Source organism: Pyxicephalus adspersus, chromosome 1, assembly GCF_032062135.1.
Source record: "Pyxicephalus adspersus chromosome 1, UCB_Pads_2.0, whole genome shotgun sequence".
Taxonomy (NCBI): Eukaryota; Metazoa; Chordata; class Amphibia; order Anura; family Pyxicephalidae; genus Pyxicephalus; species Pyxicephalus adspersus.
The window spans coordinates 159,752,774-159,773,100 of NC_092858.1; the positions used below are offsets into that span (position 1 = coordinate 159,752,774).

At 36.1% G+C, this 20,327-nt stretch overlaps 1 protein-coding gene across 1 annotated transcript in view; it reads right to left on the reverse strand.

Annotated features, from left to right (window-relative positions):
* Positions 1-18,269, reverse strand: part of TMPRSS15 (transmembrane serine protease 15) — a 173,861-nt gene extending 155,592 nt beyond the window's left edge. Inside the window, exons 1-3 of the mRNA XM_072432165.1 lie at positions 18,058-18,269; positions 10,915-11,033; positions 10,691-10,758 (exon numbers count right to left, since the gene is read on the reverse strand). Of these exons, the coding sequence (XP_072288266.1) occupies positions 10,691-10,758; positions 10,915-11,033; positions 18,058-18,214 (344 nt within the window). The 5' untranslated portion in view covers positions 18,215-18,269. The remainder of the gene's footprint in view (positions 1-10,690; positions 10,759-10,914; positions 11,034-18,057) is intronic.
* Between the last annotated feature and the right edge of the window lie 2,058 nt (positions 18,270-20,327).

Below are 20,327 nucleotides of genomic sequence, written 5' to 3' on the forward strand. Positions count from 1 at the left end.
AAGCCGTAGCAGGATTTCTAAGCATTTGCGAAGTATAAGCCATACCCAGTAAATTAGACATAGTGATCGGCGTGGCTATGCAGCGTACCGGCGCGGAGCAGTAAAGATGACGGGCAGCCCCATCAATAAGGTCGGCTCCCCCTGCCAGGTCCTGGTCGCTGTGCGTGCTGCAAGCTGAGGCATAGAGGGAGACATAGAAAGTGAAAGTAAAATTCCCCTCAGTGAAGTGAGGAGCAGGACGCTCTGTTTCAGGTATTGTGTGTTCTCAGGGGGAAGAAGTAAAGCTGTGGCTGCTGTTTTACTCAGCACTGTGGGTCTCTCTCCCCCAGCACCAACCAGCAACAGTCTGTGGGTCTCTCGCACCCCACACAAACACCAGGGGATAGGGGAAAAGCTTCAGCAAGCAGTCTGCTACTGAGCCCCAAGAGATGAGCTCTATTGCTCAACATGAAAGATTGGGGCCAATGGTTCTAAAGGAAATGGAGCTGCAAGAAATTCAGGATGGAATTCCAGGTTTGGAGTTATGACGATGTTCCTGAAGAAGACGACTTAACTATATTTGAAAAAATGTAGATTGTTGTACCATACTTAATAAAAATAAGACATCCCTTAAAAATATGCCATATTGTGTCCTGTTGAGGAAAAATAAATATAAGACAGTGTCTTATTTTCGAGGAGTAGGTAGTAAGCTTGCTGCAAAGTTATTAATTTAAAAAGATCACACAATTTTCAAACAAGGTACACATATCCTGTTCTTTTCCTTCTCTGGCCCCAAGTAACTCATCTTCGCCCTCCACACATTTATACATACTGAGGCTCTAAAAGCTGTGGGTTTTTCTTATTGTTTTCCTATACAGAGCAGGTAGATGATAAGACTGAAGGTGATAGACCTTAAAGGTGCGTACACACTTCCAATTTTTATCGTTCCAATCGAACGACGAACGATCGATTGGGCAAAAAATCGTTCGTAAAAAAGTAACCAACGACGCCGACGAACGAGGAAAGTCGCTGGAAACGAACGACCGGACCGACGGATCGGATTGGACGACGATCGTTGAACATCGTTCGTGTGTACGGTTGTTCGTTGATCGTCCATGTTCAGAGCATGCGTGATGAACGAACGTCCGTTCACTTTCCTGTCGTGCACATAGTTCCTCTATCGCTCAAACGATCGTATCTATTGTGTGTACAATATCTACGAACGATCGTGTCGTTATCTCTATGTGCAGGATCGGTGCTATACGATCGTTCGTATATATCGTGCATGAACGTTCGTCGTTCGTTTTCCAACGATAATAATTGGAAGTGTGTACGTAGCTTAACCAGGTCAGAGCAGATAAGAACAGTGATTTATTACAAATACTCTTTAAAAAAAATCTCTTACAATGAATGATTTATCGGGTAGAACAGTTGGCTCCGTGGCTAGCATTCTGCCATTTGCAGCACTAGGTCCCAGTGTTTTTGTGGGTTTCCTCCAGGTACTCTGGTTTCCCCCCACATCCCAAAAACATTCAGTTAGGCTAATTGCCCCCCTGCCCCAAATTGTCCTTAGATTGTATTAAAAACATATGACTTTAACAATTGATTGCCATAAAGAAGGGCTGTCAAGTGCCAGTCTTTAATGGCCAGTATTTTAAAGGCCACACTCTTGTAGTTGTAAGATCTTTTGTTTTTCTATCCAGTTAGTTGATGGCAGAAGTAGTGGTCAAAGGTTTTATGTGCAAATTCAGATTTTGTAACTGTGCTCTCTCCCAAGTCAACTACTACTCAAGAAAAAAACATTTATTTGGTACAGATAGAGAATTAGACACATGAAGTAGTTTTTGCTACACCCTAAACTCTGTTAAGAGTCGAAATGTGCATATAAGTTCCAAAAATAAAAATGTTTTATTTGTTGATATAATGAAGTTTGATCCATATATTCATTTGGATACATTCTATTGCTATGTGAGTGATTTTACAAATGTAAAACTTGAACTGATGGACAAAGAATGTATAAATAGACCTCATAGACTGCAAAATACAACCAAATGTTACATTTGTGCTAATAATTCTAGTTTTAGCAGACAATGAAAACATTACTGTCAGATTTTTTAGAAATTTAAGTGAAAATGTAGCAAAAATGTATATATATATATATATATATATACATTTTTTTTTCTGAGACTAAAAATGACACTGGTATAAATGAAGAATAAGGTTTTTCTACAGAGTACAGAGAAAAATTAGTTAATTCTCATTTAGCTGTATATGTAAATTTTAGTTTTGGCTATTGTACTTTGTAAACCAAATACAAGCAAAATAATAAAATAATGTAATATTTTATTACAGAAAAATCTCAACCCCCCAAAAATGAACATAAATGTAAAAAGGAAAAGCTTTTTTACTGCAATAACATTTGTGTACCAAGTTTCTGTACACATTTCTAAGCTAGAGAAATTTCTCCTCGTTTACCTTGTACAGATGGTCACTAACTTTTCAACAAATTCTATTAGGAAGAGTTAGGATTCTGAAGTAATGACTGCCAAATGTAAGAAATGTAAATGCAATTAAGCCTGGCCTGGATTAATTCAATTGTAATGAGGAATGGAAAAGAACATTGCATGCACAAATACAAGCAGCTTCTAATTTACAGAAGTGATCCAAAATTACTGATGTTTGCTAAATCCTGCAGCGTCATTGCCTATTGAACAAATAGTTTGCTGCTGTTTGGCAAGTTTTGACTTCTCTGTGCCCATTATCTCTGCCCAGGGTGGCTTATTATGCTGATGTTCTGAGTCAGTGCATTACAGATTTTTAACATTAAGGTGGTTTTATATCTGCAAAGCAAGTGCCATGCAGCTGTGGAGGTCATAGAGATTATAGAATTTATTAAAGAACAATTTTGGGCATGTGTATTTTAACTCTTATTGGTAGAATCAAAATCAAACCATATTTGTACTACCTAAACTTCAGCAAGATTTAGTAATAAACTTGTTAAAATATTTCACTGGCATGTTTGGCTAAATGCTTCATTACATAGTCACACATAACATTTTTGCATTTAAAGAGACCCTGGGGGCAAATGTACTAATTAGATGGCTTTGCTTTACGTTCTGGCAGTAATTTTGTACAGCTGGTTGCCTGCTAGATAATTCTTATAGATTCCAGAGTTCAAAATTTACAAACATAACCTATGGTGTTTAGTGATCAGTGTTACTATCCCTCGTAGCCCATTGCATCTTCTTCTACATTATAATGGAACTATAGTTCTGCAAAAGGAATTTGTGTTCGGACAGGTTTACAGGCAATGTCCCTTTTGTAATAAAACACCCTTACTTGCCTGATCGTTATCTTCTTTTAAAAAATAGGGGCTGTTGGAAACGAACAAAACGGCTGCACTCAAGTGCAGGAGTTATGTCATTCTGGCCTGGCCAAGCAAGATGGATGAAGATAGGAACTAGGAATAGAACATGATGGTAACTCCAACAATGGAATGGGGACAGGTAAGTGTATTAAAAGTTTGCAATGAGGCAGGTAAGAATATTTTATTGCAGAAGAGTCATCATCCCTTCCCTGCATTAAAGGACCTGCCTGGCTGCAATTTTTTTGTGGTAAGGGTTTAGTTGTGCTTCATATACAGCATGAAGGGTAGGTTCTACAACAGACAATCCCAGGTCCAGTAAGAGAAGAAAAAAGACGACACTGGCAATGGGCCAGGGACATGTCATTGTAAATGGAAACTTGCAACCAGGCAATTAAGGGTATTTTATTTCATCACCTGTCCCATCTGCAATAAAGGACCTTTCTGGTAGCATTTTGTATTTTTAGAGTTTAGTTCAGATTTTAAATGTCCAGTCAACACAGCCATCTACACTGTATAAAGTATGCTATGTCCTTCTTTTTCTAATCTTCAAAAAATGGTAAGTGCTCTGGTGACACATTTCTTTGTAGCAAGCTCATCTCATTTCCTTTTATGTTACTGGGACAGGAGGTCAGGGTTGTGTATGTTTTGTCTGTGCTGCGTATGTTTTACATGGTATATACAATCCGCATAGGCTCTCATGTTGTCACTTTGCTAGGAAAACATCTTGTATTTAAGTAATTTTACCAAATATTATCTAGTAATAAGCAACAGCATGCAAACTTTCAAATTAGCAATCCTGCTTTCCACATAGCAACCTTCTAATTTAGGATGTCTCATTTCTTTCTTACAAGTTGTCTTACAACACAAAAATCCTGCCAGATGGGCTACTGAAAATATTTAGAATGAGTTTGTTCCTTGTTTTAAACTGTAACACTACATCAGGTGAAGAAAGTTTCCTGCCTACAAATCCGGGGTTCTCCTCAGCAGTGCTTTACATGTTCAGCTTTTATTTACTTGATTGCAGATGGCAGCCTGTTCCGTTTCCCTGGCAACTTATCTACTATGTCAGCTCTTGTCAGCACTATGTTTTCTCACAACCTCAAAAGAAAGATCATGAATAGGAGCTTAAAGTGCAAATAATGTTCCACCTTGAAGTTTGCATCATCAGACAGGCAGTAAGGAACAGGTGATATCCCTTTTGTAATAATGTGTCGTACCTGCCTGATCACTCTAGGTTTCTGGTGTGAACATGAGCTGCGCATGCGCAGTGGCAGCTTTGGTTGGCAGGAAAATTAGGCAATATTGGTTTCCCTTGCTTGTGCCAGGATAAATGTTGGGCAGAAGGGTCATTCAAGATGGCCAATATTCATCTAGAACAGGGGTCCCCAACCCCCGGTCCGCTGACCATCTGACAGGTGGGCCGCCAGAGTATTTAGACCACGGGTGGTCCGTGAGTCTAGCCGGGCACCCCCCAGTGGAGTTAGGAGAAGGACCCTACTAGGGTTACGGATCGGCCAGAGCCACGGACCATGTCTCCTGTACAGATCTCTGGACACAACCCGCCCACTTTCCCATCGCAGACTCAGAACTGTGATGGGAGAATGGGCGGGTTCCGGCATTTGGACTTCAATTAGGGGAAGTTTCTGCCCCTTTGAGTGATGGATGCACGGTCCAGAGCTCGTAGATTCAGTGGTCTGTGAACTTTAAGAAGTTGGGGACCACTGGTCTGGAACAGGAAGAAGACAATGAAGATGGTGAAAAGATGAAATGCATGGATTTAGTTCTACATTAAAACAGTGAAATTTAACCCTTCTAAAAATATATTACGAGCCTCCCATGAAGGTTTGAAGGCTCATGTTCCAAAACATGGAACCTTGTACACTTTTTTCACATGGCTGCTATGGTAAGGTGGTACAAAGCAGTGGGGATTTAATGCAATATGTGACACTGTTGTGGAGGTATTTATTATTGACATCATCAATACTTGATCCTTTTTTGACTGCTTTAAAAATTATCTGGATAGCCAAAAACTACCCAGTCACTTTTTTCAAAAGCAGATTTCCCAGCAAAAACTCAAGTCAAACTTCCATTTTTTTTTTCCAAAGAATAAGGAGTAGATTCCGACTCAGATATTTATACTATATTTATACTATGCCATCAATGACAGGTAAAGTAGGACAAAGGGTGATGACAGTTGTCCCCGTCTGGTGACTGTATCAGGTCAGCCATACTAAACCTTTCTATTAATGAGTATAGTATGTTTCATTCAAAAAAAAAGAATCCCAACTTCATTTAATCCAAGTCTGGATTTTAGTCTTACAAGCACCTTTAATAGGGACTTGTGTTGAAATAATGTATTTTATTTCAAGTGAATTCTACTTGCATTTTACATAACTTTGCGTTTTGACTTTTTAGATGATTCAGAGTTTATAAAGAGGTGTACAGGACCCACAGTTACCTTCCTTCTAATCTGAATTTCTATTATTTATCTATTATGAATGCTGCAGCCAGACTCATCCATCCTTCCCACTACGCCTCTTCTGCTGCCTCTCTGTGTAGTTCTCTTCACTGACTTCACTTAACCTTAGAAACAAATGCAAGCTCCTTTGCTTTGCCTTCAAATTCCTCCACAGCTTTTGTCCCAATTACACTTCTGACTTGATGAAAAATACTCCCCTAGCCGCTCTTTTGTCTCCTCCAATAAACCTACTAATGACTTTCTTTCTCATAACCTCATCACACGTCAAAGCTGCCTGTATAGGAAATAATATATTACCGACTCCATAAGTGGTGATCTTTGTGATCTCCAGAGGATGAAGAATTTTAAGGGGACTGACACTTCTAGGTGTGTTGGGTCCCTGTTGGTCCCCTCTTGTGCCCTGTGATGTTTTCTGCCACCAGATGTTTTTATACGTGACTATTCATTGGAGAGTAAATATTATACTTTTTATTTTAAAGTAGCTATAGCTAGTGTTTTTAAAACAAAACCTACAGGGTAATATTAAAATCTTTCCAGATATGTTTTCTCTCCTTGTTTTCAAGCAAACATGTTGACCTAAACCTGACCTTATCTCTGCATTATTCTGTGAAGCGGAATGTTTTAGGTAAATGCCTAGAGTAACCCATGATGTAGACTTAAATATATTCAGTTATGGGCTTGAATAGCAATTTTTCATAGGCTTGTGTCTTTTTTAACCCATGTTCATTTACTTGGCCATCTTGTTGCTGCTGGGGAAACATAAAAGCTGACATTGAGGGCTGAAATATCCATAACACTGAGCTTCAGCTGTCATTTCGGGAAACATAACATTTTAATTGTAAATGCAGCTGAGAGAGCTTTTTGGAAGGAGGCATAGCTTCAAAGTACATCTAGGCATTGGATTTATACTCTAAAAGCACTAGAGGCATACCTTTCAAATGTACTAATTCTGGTTTAGTTATATAAATTATTTGGCAATGGAAGTGGCCTTTATATTAATTTAAAAGTTGCCTTTTTAAAATAATACACCCACATTATATTATACACATATTATACACACATACATTATATAGGCCTTTATAGGTATTTTAAATAAAAAAGGAGTTGTACAGTCACATAGCAGCACAAGACTATATTAATTTGTCTAATGCACAAAAACAGATGTGCTAGATATTGTGCTTATGTCTGACCAGGCCGGTTTATTTTACAATTAGTAAGCACTCAGTACCTGGGGCATATGTGTACAATATTCTGCCAATCTAATCATGGGTGGGGTTAGGATGGACCGCATGGCAGATAGGAAAACCCAACTGGATTTGCTCGTCTTTTTCTCTCATTCATTCCCTTTTCACTGGATACTATCAGGGAAAGTTGTTTCCAGCAAAAAAAATCTAACGTTTGTACAAAATGTGACATCTAAAAAAAATGAATTGAGCACATTTATTCCGTCATTGTTCTAGTAATTGTTAGCTAAGAAAAATTAGGCTTAGTTTTTTTTGGACAGTGCTTTACACTTCACATTCTATCACAGTGATGTCCTTTTTTACAAAATGATATGTCAGAGGGTAAAATTGTATTGTTCACTGAAAACAGGCCTTGAAAAATATGTTGCAGTATAGTGTCTCCATAAGACCCCATGTTTTATGTGCCTTAGCACCTACATTTTATTGTAATGACCCTGTTTTTCATTTTATGTAGATGAGTTCATGGACTCCATCAGCACACCCTCTCTGCTAAGATGTAACACTTATATTTCCGGACCACAATGTTTCCTGCTTAACGGCTTGTTTAATAGAAAATTGACCCCAGAAAAAAAAACAGAGAATTCATGGTGCCAAGGACAAGAAAGCTTCCTCCAGAACAAAGAGTTTATGGAGTGGTGTTTATACATACAAAATGTTCCTCCCATTTCCACTTCATATAAGGAACTCATCTTGACTTAATAGTTAGGAATGTCACACACCTTAAAGAATAAAAGGAGAAAACTGCATGAACAAAGAACTCCAGAGATATGTCATAACCATGGTGGAGGTTGAGATAGTTGTTTTTCTTCATTTAAAATATTACATTAGAAGCTGACAGAAAACTTAACTGCAAAATTATCTTGGACCTAAAAGTATATGATATATATATATATATATATATATATATATATATATGGACCAAGAACAGAACCCCTCCCCCTGAAATATATTTAAAAAAATATTAATATTGGCCAATATTGGCTTATACTCAGGTGACACCCAGTGGCATGTCCTGGAAATTAATATATCTCTGATTTGACAGATCAGAGCTGTCAAAGAGAAACTTTAAGTAACAGACATGAGGACACAGAGTCATCTGCTTATTTTCAACAATAATGCACAAATGATCATTTAGGAGCAAATGACCCATTATACTCATCAACTCGTTACAAAATACTTTAGCCTGTAAAATGGGGAAAAAGATATATAGGGTGAGCTCATGTGGTTTTATTTTTTCCCTTTAAAATGTTTTAAAGTAACACCCCTTAGATGTATTTATACCCCAAATTTTACTAATTGTTAGCATGGACCCCCACATTTTGTGTCGTAGGAGTGTGTGTTCAGTTTTTTCAGGTAAAAAGAGGTATATCAGTTTATATTCAGTGTATATTCAGATTGGTTTACAATTGGTGTATTCAAGGTGGGGGATCCAGAAAACCTGGAATGGATTTCTTTAAAGAAATTTGGTATTTGTTAGCAAATGTTTTTAGTCGTGGACTAGATCTTTTCAAGGTTTGCTGTGTCACCCTGCTTCACTGAGGAAAGTGTGCTCTCCAGTCCTGGAGAGCTTTAATAAATCGGGCCCAAGCTGTACTTTTAGTTATAACCCCCTGAGCAATAGCCCCGAGTGTGAATCGGGGTAGAAAAAAGATGCTAAAAGCGGTAACCCGAGTCACACTTGGGGTAGGTAAACCTATGGGAAGTAATAGTAAATCGAGTCTTACCTGATCTGCCGGCTTCCCGCGTCATCCTTACCTGCGATGTCTGATGTTCTCTGCACTCGATGAGTCACACGGGGAGTTCCCGGTGATGTCGGTGCATGTGGACGTACCGTTCGGGGTGGAGCGGGAAATTCAAATCCATTTTTATTACATTCAATACAAAATAACTGTATTGTATGCAATACAATGGATTTATATGTGTAAAAGCAGCACATTGTCTTTCATGAACATTTATTTTATAGTATAATATAACAGTATGAGTATAATAATTATTAATAATAATAATAATAATAATAATAATAATAATAATTAAAATTAATCATTTAATTTATTATTTTGACATGATTTTTGTGTTTCAAATTTTTTTAAACTCATATTATTATATTATACTGTAAAATAAATTTTCATGAAAAACAATGTACCACTTTTAAACATATAAATCTAGACAGAAATAAACTGCTCAGGAGGTTAAGTGTACATTAATATCATAAACATGTGTTTCACTTTTGCTGGGTTACCCAGGTTTACCCATGAGAGTCTATCTTCTGTAGCGTTGGAGAGCCCTATGTGTCACTCAGTCCTTCAGTTGCAAATCACTACAAATTAGCAGTGCTTTTTTGTAATAAAAATAGGTGCCGGAGCTCACATCTTGTTTCTCCTACAGAGTCCAGACACTATCTGTCTCCCATTCCCTCCTCCTCCAGATACTGTGCCAGACATTTCACCCAGAGAGCACTGAATACAGAGGTATGTGGAGAAAAGAGAGTGAGGAAAGTTTAGAGGAAAGAGCTTTAGAGTTGTAATTCTCCTTAACCTTTTCAGCACCCCAGTCTGCATGTATCACTGCACCTTAGGCATAATGCTCTGAATCCCTGTGTCGGCGGGAATTTGTTAGGCACATTTAAACAACTAGCTCTCCTCAAATGTTGCACATGCTCACGCTGCATGTGATGACACTTCCCAAGCACTTAGGCTGCTCAGCCACTGTTCAGTATTGAAGCACATATGCACTGACAGCTGTTCCCCTTCACAGACGAAAAACGAGAAATAAAGCCCTGCCTATTAGACAAGAACATACCACACCAGAATAGCTAGCAGTTTAATGGTCAGTCAGAATGACCTCATGGGATCACATTTGCTTCTCCCAGTGGCCTAGAACTCCATATAGTTGATATTTAACTGAGAACAAAATCAGCACATTATTTCTACCAATAAATGAGTGGGAAATGTTCATGAAATAGGAAAGAAGATTCTTTTTGTGCAATAAGTTTGTTATAAAAGAAAAAAACAACAAAAAACAGCAGGGAACATTCACATGACATGAGTGCCTCCAGCACCATTGGGTAATACATATGTACACAGCACTTCAGTAAACTAGTAATATAGTCATGGCCTTGATCCGTAATCTTCTTATTGTTACTCAGTTAAAGGCATATAATAAATGCTTTTAAACTCTTGCCCTATCCACCTACTGCTAACCTTAGTAAATAAAACCCTAGGCAGGTTAATACAGTCAGAGAATAGGGCGGGGGTCTGGTGGCTCATATACTAATTTAATTTTTAGTCCAGCTAAAACAGGTTTTATAAAGAGCGTGAAAGAATTAGAACCCTGTCAGGTTTCTCTGGTATTCAGATCTCGGTTTGGGAGATTTATCCCTATTTATTTATTTTTTCTGTTTTTTATCTGTTTTGTCATTTTCCCTCTTTTCCCTCTGTCTGGTCCAACTGCTGCCACAGGGACAGGGTAAGTAAAGGCAAATACTTTGAACAGAACCCTGGATAGAAGTGATAATCCAACTAGGATTATAATCTTCTTCCTAAAATTAAACTAGATGTAGACTTTAACTCAAAATTAAATTAAGAAACATGTAACATTGATCTTCAATGTTTCTTTTCTTACCGGAATTCCAGAATTTCCGATGTCCTATACTCAAGCTTCAGCTGACTAGCCTGGAATATTTCATTGATCTGGTAAAGGCAAGTAAACACCAAATCACTAATATACTCAAACAGAATTTAAATAAAATGGTAACAGAAAAAACATTGGTAGGAAAATATATTCATATGTTTATTTTTCAGCTGGAAATTATTCACACACTTCATCCAATAGTAATGTACACTTACCATTTTCTGGACATCGAAAGCCAGGATTTTAAAGTCTGGGGAGGTTTGATTTTGCAATTCTGATGTATATGTTGCTCCTGAGACTATTTTGAAGGATCCATGCACTGTATTGACTTTTTCTTAAAAAAAATAAAAAAAATACATGAAATGTATAGTAATTCAGAATTTTAGTATATATGTTGATTGTGTGTGGAATCTATGAAAACATAGAAAAACAAGAATGACAGCAGAAAAAGACCATGTGGCCCATCAAGCGTGCCCTTTTATTTGTTGAAGTTCAACCAGTTGGGGCTCATCCGCCAAGTATTTTAAAAAATTTTGTTTAAGTTTTTTCTAACGAAATTGGGCATGATTTATTAAAGCTCTCCAAAGCTGGAGGATATACACTTACATCAGTGAAGCTGGGTGATCCAGCAAACCTGAAATGGATCTGGTGCAGGATTGAAAATGTTTGATACCAAACAGCAAATGACTTTTAATAAATCCATTCCAGGTTTGCTGGATCACCAAGGCTCACTGATGAAATGTATTTTCTCCAGCCTTGGAGAATTTTAATAAATCAGGAGCATTGTTTCAAAAGCAAGGTATGTAAAAACATACAGAGCAAAGAATAGATTGCCATTTTGGGCACTATAAATGCTCCTTTTAATTTTCCACAATCACACTCCAAGCAGGAAACCCCACAAATCGACGGATTTGTTTCATTCCTCTGTTGCCCTTAAAGCAGAATAAAATTGCCCCTAACCACCCTTGTGCTCATTTTATTTTTTGCTTTTTTTTTTGTACAATTATCCAGAGACTTCTGAATATCTTCTTCATTAACTTTAATGGCATTCAGTGTTGGCATGTTTTAAACACCGAATATTTAGTAGACCACTTCGACAGGACCACCCTCAAACTGAACAGCAGCGTTAGCAACAAATGACAATCATTTCCTAAATTTGCTGTTTTTCCTATTGTAGGGCTTGGTATAACTGTAACAATATACCTGGTATCTTTATGTTCATCTGTCCTACACCCTCCACATGTAGAAACACTTTATTTAGAAATCTACATACTATATCAGTTTTTTTGTAGATTCCGCTGTATGAGAAAATAAAATAAATGGTCCTGAATAAAAGACACAAAACTAAAGAAACATTAGGTAACAGAGGTTAACTCACACAAACACACACTTCTTTTGAATGTAAAGATAATGCTATGTGATTTTCTTGCAATTTGGCAGAAAATGCAGCCTGTCTACACCATCCCGCTTCTGTATTTTCTAGACACAGCCAATTATAATTTTGCCTATCCAATGGCTATCTTTACTATAATTCCTTGATTAAACTTATTTGGAGCTGCAGGGGGACAAACTTAAAACCCACAGTGCAGGTATTGATATAGCACACAATCAAAAAGATCAATGCCAAGTTCTCAAAACCTGACTTTTTCACGTTTCCTGGCTATTTTGTAATGAATTTAGTTTTTCTTTACACTTTTAAGCTTTAATTTAAAAAATCCACACAGTTTAATCACTTTTTATCTAACAAGCTGTATTAATTATCTATTTTTTTCTTAAAAAAAAGCAATGTATAAAACGATGAATAATACATAATGTATGTGGTGCGCTCAGCATGTCGCAAAACACTTTAGAATATTGTATATGCACTCAGAGTTATGTGCGCTTCATACAAATCTATTTCTAGAAACAGCATTTTTCTTCTTTGGACCATAGACAGCAGTCAGTCAGGTGTAAGCATTTATAACTAGCGATGCTTCAGAAAGGAGCATACTTTTTCAACATACTTTTTTTTTATCACAATTCTCTTTTTACACTTTTTAACCTGTTTCTGGTTTTGGCATGATGCTTTACTAGACAAGGTACTTTGTGCCCCCATCTAACTAAGCTGTAGAGGCTTTTGCAGGGGCATTTCTTGGAAACCTAGAAAGTGAAGGGCACTTTTGTGTTCTGTGGTTAATTATTCAGTGACCAGTATCAGACTTAAAATAACAATCTATTTTTAGCCTTAAATCAAACCAATCTTAACCATATTACAGTCGACCCAGAAGATATCTACGTAATAGCTCTAAAATGTCCCCACTTCCAAGCAGCATTAAAATGCCTTAATCATATGGGCTGAATGCACATAGCTAAGATCAAATATATCTAAAACTGTGCTAGAGTCAGAAACAGTGGCCAAATAAAATCCAAAAGGCTTATGCAGTACCTGTATAGTTACAACATAGTGCTTGATTTATTTAAGTTCTCCTTGAATAGAGATGATAGACTATCATAGAAGAACCTAGGTGATCTAACAAACCTCATGTGGCCCAGGACTGGAAATATTTGCCAAAAATTAGAAAATTATTTTTAAGAAGTTCATTACAGACTTGCTTGATCATCCAGGTTCTCCCATTATAGTCTATTTTCCCCAGTCTTGGAGAGCTTTGATAAATCAGGCCCATAGTGAGATGCATCACTAAGTAACTAAGACACATTGGTAAGTTTGTACATGTAATTAAGAAAAGCACCAGGTCAATAATTAAACCAAAGCTAAATAATACAAAAGCTACCAGCTATCAGCTACAAAAGCTACCAGCTATCAGGATATAAAAGCCTACATTAAAAGCTGCTTGGACATAATTTTTAATGGTTGCGGGTATAACCTAAGGTCACTGGAATAAGATAGAAGGTGGCACTTCCATAATTTTTAGCTGAATTGGCCTAAAATATTTTCCCTACTTTTCCTTTGGACTCTAGGTTATGTATTATATGACATGACCTTGCACTAGCACCCAAGGAAAATGTACTAACAATTCAATTTTTTTCATCTCAAGAAAATGAGCCTTCCATCTCTTTCTATTAACAATAGGCCTGATTTAATAAAGCTCTGGAGAAGATAGATTATCATTGGAGAGCCTGGGTGATCCAGCAAACCTGAAAAGGTTTTAGTCCAGGACTCAAAACGTTTGCTAACTAAAAATATTTCAGGTTTGCTGAGTCACCCATGTTCTCCTATAGTAGTCTATCCTCTCCAGACTTTAGGAGTTTTAATAAATCAGGTCCAATGATGGTGACAAGCCCAAATTTATCAGTCAAAATATACTGACCATATTGCAGCCCTACAGACAGTTGCAAATGTAAAAATTTCAGGAAACAATAAAACGTTATTAACTGAAAAATGTAAGCAATATGACACAATCCAAACCAAAGTTCCAACCACAGGATGTGTACCTTATAGCACACCCCAGGTAGGAAGTGAGTAAAGTGACTAATGTTAAAATCTAAACATTTTGAATATTTTATTATTTGCCCTGTTTTTTAAGTGAAAGAAATCTCCCATCATACAGATTGTTGAGGCTGTTGATGCACCACGTGTCCCATTGTAAAATTTTCACTTTTTCTTGTTGTAGTGGCAACTAAAAATTGATTCTTTTCCTGTCAAACTTTACCAAAAATAAAAAAAAGAGTATATGCTTATACTTTAAACCAAACCTGAAATCCTTATGCTGTAATAATAATCATACTACCCAATCATTTAACCAAGTTGTCTTTATTCCATTGATTTTGGTTTTCTACCAAATGGAAAAAAAATAAAAAAAATGTGTAAATGTTAAATGTAAAGGAATTATTTAATGGGGAAAAAAGCCAAGAAAACCTGTACTCTCATTCACTGTGACACCTGACAATGTGACACTTCCATGAATTACAGAAAAGCCTTCTTCATGATGGTTTGCCATGGCATTCATTAGCGGTCAGAGCACAGCTAATAGATCAATTGTGTAACTGAATTCTTGAACTGACTTGCTCTCTTCAAGAAAAACAATGAAGAGTGATATGTTACAACACCAAGTATTCCTCTCACAAAGCTGGAGAATACCAGACTCTAGGCAATAGAAATAGATTTCCATTGTCATTCTTTGTGATATTTTGTTTAAAAAAATGTTTTTAAAAATTTAAAAGGCAAATGTATGTTCTGTTCTAATTTAGAATTATAAAATCATTTTTTTTCCCCTAGTGCTTGTAGAGGTGTTTAGATAATCCTGATCAGAATTAAAGGTACATAAAAAGAGTAGACAACCGTTAAATGAAAAGTAAAAATTTTGCTGTTTGTTTGTTTGAAAAAAAGGGTATAGCACAGTGCCCTAATTCTCATATCTTGAGTTCAGATATTCTGAACATGGGAAAAGTGCTTGTGCTCCAGATCATTCAATAACAGCCAGATGCCGCATTGACAACCCCGTATCCGTCTTCTTCTATGTGCTGAAGTTTCAGTGCAGCCCTTTCTAAAAGACTGTGCCATACTAGCCAGAGCTCCGTTTTCTGTTACTAGAGATTGGAGCTAATCTAGGGAAAGATAGAAGTTACAAAAAGGGGCTACTACTGCTAGTCAGGGACAGAGCTTGGGGCTATTCTATGAACTAGTAGCTTTAATATTAATGAGGTGTATGTGGGGGGGGGTTAGTGCTTATTGCTAATTATTTGGGGAAACGTGATTTCATAAAATGCTTCTAGGAAAAGTGATTTTAGGAATCTGTCAGGAAACATTATGACTGTTAAGCAAGTGAAATCACAGCAATTGTTATTTCCAGCTGTGCTCTCTCAGTGTGGCTTAGAAAATCGCCTGTTCTCTCAACACAATTAGAGCTGAATGGAATTTTTCAACCTCTCCAACTGGAATCAATCCAATTGATTTTTTTCCATTACACTTGTCTCTAATCCCTAGGTGGTCCCATTTTTTAGATAATCTTACTTGCTAAATGTTGATTCAGACTGAATCTCTACACCTGATTGCTGTAAATCCCATCCCCCTCCTAGTTTTTATTTTATACTACAATTTAAAAAATGTTTATTTTAGGTAAAAATTTTAGCTGAAATTAGATTTTGTTACCAATCAGTTATAGACTTGAATTGTCTGGTCTGGAAAACGGCACCATATTCTCATTATACTGATTACCACTGTAAAAAAAAAAAACAATGCCCTATGTTTTTTACCATAGGTATTGTACTACTGTGCATTTTGGTGAATTGCAACATAGGTGTGTTCATTAAAAAAATAATGTCATTACATAGCACATTCATTACAACATATTACTTAGCATTTAAGTAACTACTGTAAATGTTATCATGTTTTATGTCCTCTTTTTAGTATGTCTTATATTTTTGGCTTTTCCTCAGCATATTATTATTTATTCTAGTGAAAGAAGTTGCAATAATTGTAGTAAATTCATTGCTGACAAAGATATAAGGAATTAGAGACAAAGGTCAGGTGTACACCTTTTACGTCACATCTGTAATAAAACGCTTTAAATAATCTAGATGGTTGCTATTCTGTGCCAGGCACCCACTTGCAGAGAAGGTAGTCATTAGGTGCTCTGGTCTTTTCTAATAGATATTCAGGTAAATGGGCAATGATCTTTACATTCACAGCAGTAAACCACTCGGTTATCCTGCCAACTACTATGGTGTGTCAAGGAGGTACCACATGTAATTAAAGCAAATCTTCAACATGTAAGCAAAGACCACAGGAAAGACATTGTAGAATTCTTTTTATCCCTTGTTTAAATCCCAGGAAAATTATTAGGTAATCAGCAGTGAAAATTTTTTAATTTTGTATTATGATTTAAATGTAAAAGTGAATCTGGCATTCAGTAGCATTCTCCGGTGGAGAATTATCAAAGTCCTTGTGTTTTAAATGGCAACAATTGTTTAGTTAATTTTATTACTGTTTTTTTTTTTATTAATGTCTTTTTTACTCATAAATTGTTGTTTGTTTATTTAAAAATTTAAAAAAATGTGAAAATGTTATTTTTTGCTTTCTATTTACTTTTTTTTAAATCTAAAATATTCAAACCTAATAAGGGACCATTTTTTGCAACATAAAAGTTCTGCTTCATTAGGTATCAGCTTCCAAGACACCACCACAGCTGACAAAATAGGTTTTATGTCTTGTTTTGTTTTTTAGGCAGCACACTACAAAACATGACATAGGCATTGTGGTGTATTGCAGTATGTTGTGAATTGGGCTTTACTTCTAGAACTTACTTCTCTGTTACTATACTGAGGGTGAAAGTCTTGAAAGTAGTTTATGTAACCCACAGAAAACATCTGGTTCCGTGGACCTTTTCACTTTTTCCGTTTACTTCAATGCATTTTGTCAAAATTGTGAATTTTTACAAAAATATTTTATTTTTGGAAGTTCAGGGAAATTGAAAGTCAGTGTTGCCTATCCCTATTTAACATGGATGAGCCCAAGTAAGTGTTTAACAACTATGAATCAACTAAAGTGAACAGCTTAGATGTCCCTATTTTCTCTTTTCTTTTTTAAAAAAAGACTAAAACTTGTTAAGGATTTAATAAAATATCACTTATGCTGGAGTTTTTGGGACGTTTTCTGGAGCCCTCCACCTATTTAACACTAAATAAAGGTACATTTTACGATTCTTTTGTATTAATAGGTTAGCTTATTTTGACATATAAAATTATGACATATAATAAAATTTTAAATAATGTTCCGAAAGAAGTTTTATAATTATATATCTAGAACACGTGAAAAATATAACTCTCAGGACTGTAAAATGTATTTTGTGCTTTGTGGGAGGCTGTGGGAGGATTATAGAGAATCTCGGACTATTAGGCACACATGTTTTTGTCAGTGATCAGAACAAGGAGAGAAGATACGTCTAAAAGGTCCTTTAAGGATATCCATACATGTATAATTTCTGATCCAATTGAAATCAGTTGGGCAACACTTTTTCCTGGTTCTGGCACCTCAAAATTATATCTAAAGGCAACATTTTTCTTTATATCTATTTTAGACAATAGGTAATGTTTAAAACTTCTGTCAGCTTTTTGCCGTCTGTTTCCTATTGAGGAGATTTTTCTTTACTTCCTGCTTTGCAGCCACAGAAGGAAGTGAGGGAAATTTCTTAGTCCGCAAAACAAATGTTTACATTACAATTTCTCCCTGTATTTCTGTTCTGGTTACAGCTCAAAATTTCAGATGTTCTGATTACTTTTAGTCCTTATGACAACTAGGACAAATAGGATGATGTAAGCTCAGTGGTATATTACTTTTCTGCAAAAAAAAAGAGAAAAAAAACAAAGAAGAAAAGAAGAGAGAACAGCAGGATTTATATGAAAATAAATGGACACCTTACCTGCTGCAGTCAGATCTTTAATAGCAACCCAAGCAAACGCCACCAATCCAACAGTGATAAGAATGAACAGTACAAGCAACGTAATGAGCCAGATTTCTGTGCTGGTGAGAGGCTGCTTGGTCTTCCCATTCTTGAATAGGTTTTCAGTAGACTTCATGGTTTAAATCTCTATTTTCATGTCACTGGGAGACACTTGTTTCATGCTATGTGACTGTGCAGTACCATCCTGAGAAGCATATTTATATAATTGTCTAAATCAATTTTTGTAATTTCATTATTAATCATTAATTTTAGCTGATATTTCATGGACGCTCTACAGGAGTCCTCAAACTGAAAATTATCTAATGTTTCAACAGCCACTGGGTGCCATAAACATTAATTGCAGGTTGTATAAAAAAAGTTTTGTCAAGCACTGTTTCAATGGACAACTGAATCCATTAACATAGATAAAACATTAACCCGTGGTACATCATTGCATTGTCACAGTCTTATGCTATCTCTTACAGTAGCTTAGAATAAAGCCCAGTCCGAATCATTTGAATTACTTTTATAGACTTGATGATCTAAACACAGACCTTCCACAAGATGTTAAATGTTTTAATTGTGTGATTATCACATTTTTTTAAAATATGCATATTTGCATTTTTTTAGTAATAAAGGTTTATTAAAATTAGGAAAGGTAAAATATGTGAATGTGTTCCTTGGATATATCTTATGCTTCTTTTAAAAAATGTTAAATAAAGAAAAAGCATTACTGCCGATGAAATATATTTTATATATATATATATATATATATATATATATATACACACATATATACCAAATGTGATTTAATTAATGGTTACTAGATTTGTTGTAACATGCCCCAGGGCAGCGTCCTTTCAGCCGATATAATGTGTAAAGTATGGGTCACCAGATACATTTCTATCATCTTACAAGATGAAATGCCTTTTGTATTTTAAAACATCTTATAAAGCATTGTAATTAGACTTCTTCTTTTTATCGGGTAGCTGTCAGTGTGGTACCATTATTTACACACTGAAGGCCAAACAGTAGTGTCCTATAACAGCTTTACACATTACACAACCTAAGTCACGTAATACATCATAACAGTGAAAAATCTATGACTCTGGTCAAATGGTGTCAAAGGCACACAAATTCTGATCCATACAAAAACATTCAATCTGGAACCATTAAATAGCACAGATATCCAAGCAAAAATGAAATTAACTTTTTAATAGGACAGCAAGACTGGGTGGGTGGTGGACATTTATAAAGCACCGGTTAAAAATTGCATTAAGAAGCTTTTATTAGGGTTCAGACAGGGCAGGGTACAAAGTAACCTTGTCAGTAAAAACATATCCCTAGCAGCCCCCTGTCATACGTTCCTGCATTCTCTTTAAGACATTGGGCCTTATTTATTAATGGTCTCCAAGACTGGAAAAGATAGACTATCATGAGAAAGCTTGAGCCAGCAAACCTGAAATTGATTTATTGATTGATTTTAGATATTAATTGGCATATGTTTTCGATCCTGGACCAAATCTATTCAAGTTTTGCTGGAATACTTGGGTTCTCCAATGATAGTCTATCTTGATATTGTGATAGATATCCTCTCCAGCTTTGGAGAGCTTTAATAAATCAGGCCCAATCAGTCTGTCCTATCACAAAGGTGATACCTGTGATCCCTGACACATCAGAGTTCTATCCTCTCCAATACCACAGCCAAATTCTGAAACAACAAAAGGATCAGAGGACAGAACCACAGTGTACAGCAGGGTGCACAGACATCTGATTAAGGAAGTCTTTCTATGGAGGTTGCAGCAATTCAGGTAGGAGACAAGTTTCCATAGAGGTTTGTATAAAAGTTTTCTATTTCAGTGACCTGTTTTAATAATCGTTAATATTTTTGCATCATCTAAAGTTTTCAAATACAATGCAGTAATGGAAGAACCACATTATTTATAGAAGCATGGTGGTTCAATGGCATGGCACTGTGGACTTGGAATGATGAAGAATTTGACTATTTTGCACTGTTGTGCTGGACATATTTAAATAGAAGTCTATCTAAAGTGAAAATAAAAAAGTGACACTTACTTGCCCAGATCCGTTGATCCTCCTTGAGCTGTCTTCCAAACAGTCCCACGTCAAAATACATTTTTATCTAATACAGAAAGGTTGTCTACTCTTCTCTTCTCTTTATCTACTGTGCTTTAAAATGTTATATACACACTATGTTGCATAGAGTGCATTTGACAACTTCTATTATT